Source organism: Poecilia latipinna, unplaced genomic scaffold (genome assembly GCF_001443285.1).
Source record: "Poecilia latipinna isolate Pla-1442-1.1 unplaced genomic scaffold, P_latipinna-1.0 Scaffold840, whole genome shotgun sequence".
Lineage (NCBI taxonomy): Eukaryota > Metazoa > Chordata > Actinopteri > Cyprinodontiformes > Poeciliidae > Poecilia > Poecilia latipinna.
In genome coordinates, this window is record NW_015113456.1 from 145,289 (window position 1) to 148,270 (window position 2,982).

General features: G+C 36.6%; 1 protein-coding gene across 1 annotated transcript in view; it reads left to right on the forward strand.

Annotated features, from left to right (window-relative positions):
* The window catches only part of LOC106956695 (protocadherin alpha-8-like), a 22,522-nt gene that overhangs the window by 13,267 nt on the left and 6,273 nt on the right, over positions 1–2,982 (forward strand). The window contains exon 3 of the mRNA XM_015047696.1: positions 1,403–2,628. Within this exon, the coding sequence (XP_014903182.1) occupies positions 1,403–2,628 (1,226 nt within the window). The remainder of the gene's footprint in view (positions 1–1,402; positions 2,629–2,982) is intronic.

The following is a 2,982-nucleotide window of genomic DNA, read 5'->3' on the forward strand; positions in this document are numbered from 1 at the left end:
TTATTATTATTATTGAACATAACTATTTAGAATTTGTTTTTTCATTACTTTGTCAGAAGCATAATTTAAATCTAATTGACTACCAATATGCTAGTACAACGCATTTGTAAGGTTTCAAATAGTACCATCTTGAGTATAAAAAAACGCAAACTGATTAAGTTCAGAATGTCAATATTTTCCCACAGTCTTTGAAACAAATAAGACCTTTTTATGTACACATAGGATGCATTCAAAACCAAGACCGAAATTTCAAATCTGAAAGAAAATTATCTATGGAATGTTATGCCTCACAACACTACTAGTAAGTAAATATAGATTTGGTATGAATGTGAAACCTTAGTAGGTATGCCTACTGAGATTTTGGGGAGCATATGAATTCATTCATTCATTGAAAGATTTATTTAGTAATTCTTTTAAGCTGAAGAGCTGGATTTTGTGTTTACTACGACTTTCATAGTTGAAGTGATGCCAGTTTCTCTTGCATTTGTTTCTCGCTGTCCGTGGTGCTGAATGTGATTGTGGTAATACATGTATAATGAAGATGTGTCCTTATTAGCAAAACCATGTTGAATGAAAATCTTTGAATTGATAGAAGCTAATTGTAATGAAGTCATATTGAAATTCATGTGCTTTCCTGAGACTTATTATTATATTGATTAAAAAAAAATAAAATAAAAAAAAAATACCGAATCAGTAAAGCAAATACGCATTACCTCATAACATTTACTGTGAAGTAGCTTTCTTTCCCGGGAACCCCCCAACTCCCACAAAAAAAACATTATTATTATTATTATTATTATTATTGTTATTATAACAATAAAATGTAATACAAAATAAATATAAAAATATTAACTGCTCACAGAAATGGTGTGAGACTTGTACAATGATTTTTATTCAGTGTGAATAATTTAGGAAGAACACAAAATTTGATTTTTGCCTCACTTTCTGAAATATTTTTTCTTGCTTAGAAAATGGTTAATCAGAGCAGTTTGCTGCACGAACAGAATCATTTTTGTTATTGGACAGAACATGGCGATGCTCCGTGTTTTGCAGTGAAGACACTTCCTGTATGTGTCCACATGGGGACATAGTAGACCATCACATTTCGGCTGGCTGTACGATATCTCGGGCTCCTCCCTTCTCAATACGTGTTTGAAAAACCACAGAGACAAAGGAATACAGAGAAGAACGAGGAACGGAGCAGCGACCTTTTTTTCTTTCTACGCTACAGTCATTATTATGTATTAATCTTTTAAGACCTTATGTTTAGATTTTGTAATCTATTTCAAGTTGAATGTAAATATGCATAGGCCGGATAGATCTGCGTGGATATATGTCGCCTTCGTGCTGGTGGATTGTTACTTGGAAGCAGTTTTCGGTTTACTCTCTTACTCTGTGTTAGAGGAAGTGGACCGTGGAAGCTTTGTTGGAAATATTGCCAAAGATCTCAACATAAACATCCAGGAGCTGGAATCCCGCATGTTTCAGATCGTTGCGGGATCGAAGAGGAAATATTTCGAGGTAAATCTAAGGACCGGTGCTCTGTACGTTAACGAGAGAATAGATCGGGAGGAACTCTGCGGTGATGAAGATAAATGTTCACTAAATGTCGAAGGAGTCATTAATAATCCACTTAAACTGTACCGCTTTGAAATTACAATCCTGGATGTGAATGATAATTCTCCGTCGTTTCCAAATACGTTGCTATCAATGAATGTCAGTGAAAACACGGCGACGGGGGCAAAATTCCCAATGAATCCTGCTGAAGATTTAGACGTTGGTAAGAACGCGGTTAATGCTTACAAGCTCAGTCAAAATAACTATTTTTCTCTCGTCACACATAAAGGAGAAAGTGTCACTCCTGAAATCGTGCTACAGAAAGCCTTGGATAGAGAAAAACAAGCTGTGATTCAGCTAATACTAATTGCCGTTGATGGAGGAACGCCAGCCAAATCAGGCAGTATGATCATAACAGTGAATGTTTTGGACAACAATGACAACGCGCCAGTATTCACGCAAAATCTGTACAAAGCTAGAGTGTACGAAAATGCTGAAATAGGCACGTCGATAATAACAGTGAATGCAACTGATTTGGATGCAGGACAAAATGGAGAGGTTGTTTATTCTTTCAGTGGAATGGGTCGTGGGAAACAAACAAACGTGTTTGAAATAGATAAAATGACAGGAACAGTAACAAACAAGAAGAATATTGACTTCGAAGAGAACACTGCTTTCGAGATTCGAGTGCAAGCCAGTGACAGCGGCACGTCACCGCTCACGTCACATGCTAAATTACTGATTGAAGTTTTAGATGTGAACGACAACGCTCCTGAAATTACGGTCACCTCCCTGTTAAATACGGTGAAAGAGGATGCGCCCATCGGCACCGCGATTGCTCTTGTCTCGGTATTTGACAGAGACAGTAGTAAAAATGCAATGGTTAACTGTGGAATCTCTAATAATGTCCCTTTCAAATTAGAGTCAAATTATAAGAATTATTATTCTTTAGTTGTGGGAGGACGTTTGGACAGAGAAAACGCGCCTCATTACAATATCAGCATCACTGCTACAGATGAGGGCAACCCACCTCTCTCCAGCAACAGCCTGATTTTTCTACACGTGTCTGATGTAAATGATAATACACCTATTTTTACAGAGAGCACAATAAACATATTTTTGAAAGAAAACAATCCAATAGGAGAAGTTATTAAAAAAGTGTCCGCAGTTGATCCAGACACTGATGAAAATGGTCAGGTTAGCTACTCACTTTTAATTGACAATAGTAACCCGCTGCCACTCAGATCATTGATAAACATAAATTCAGAGACTGGAGAAATAATAAGTCTGCAGTCCTTCAACTATGAGGAATTAAAAACATTTCATTTTAAAGTTCAGGCTACAGACTCTGGTGTTCCTCCACTCAGCAGCAATTTAACTGTTAATGTTTTGATCCTCGATGAAAATGATAATAATCCAAGTATT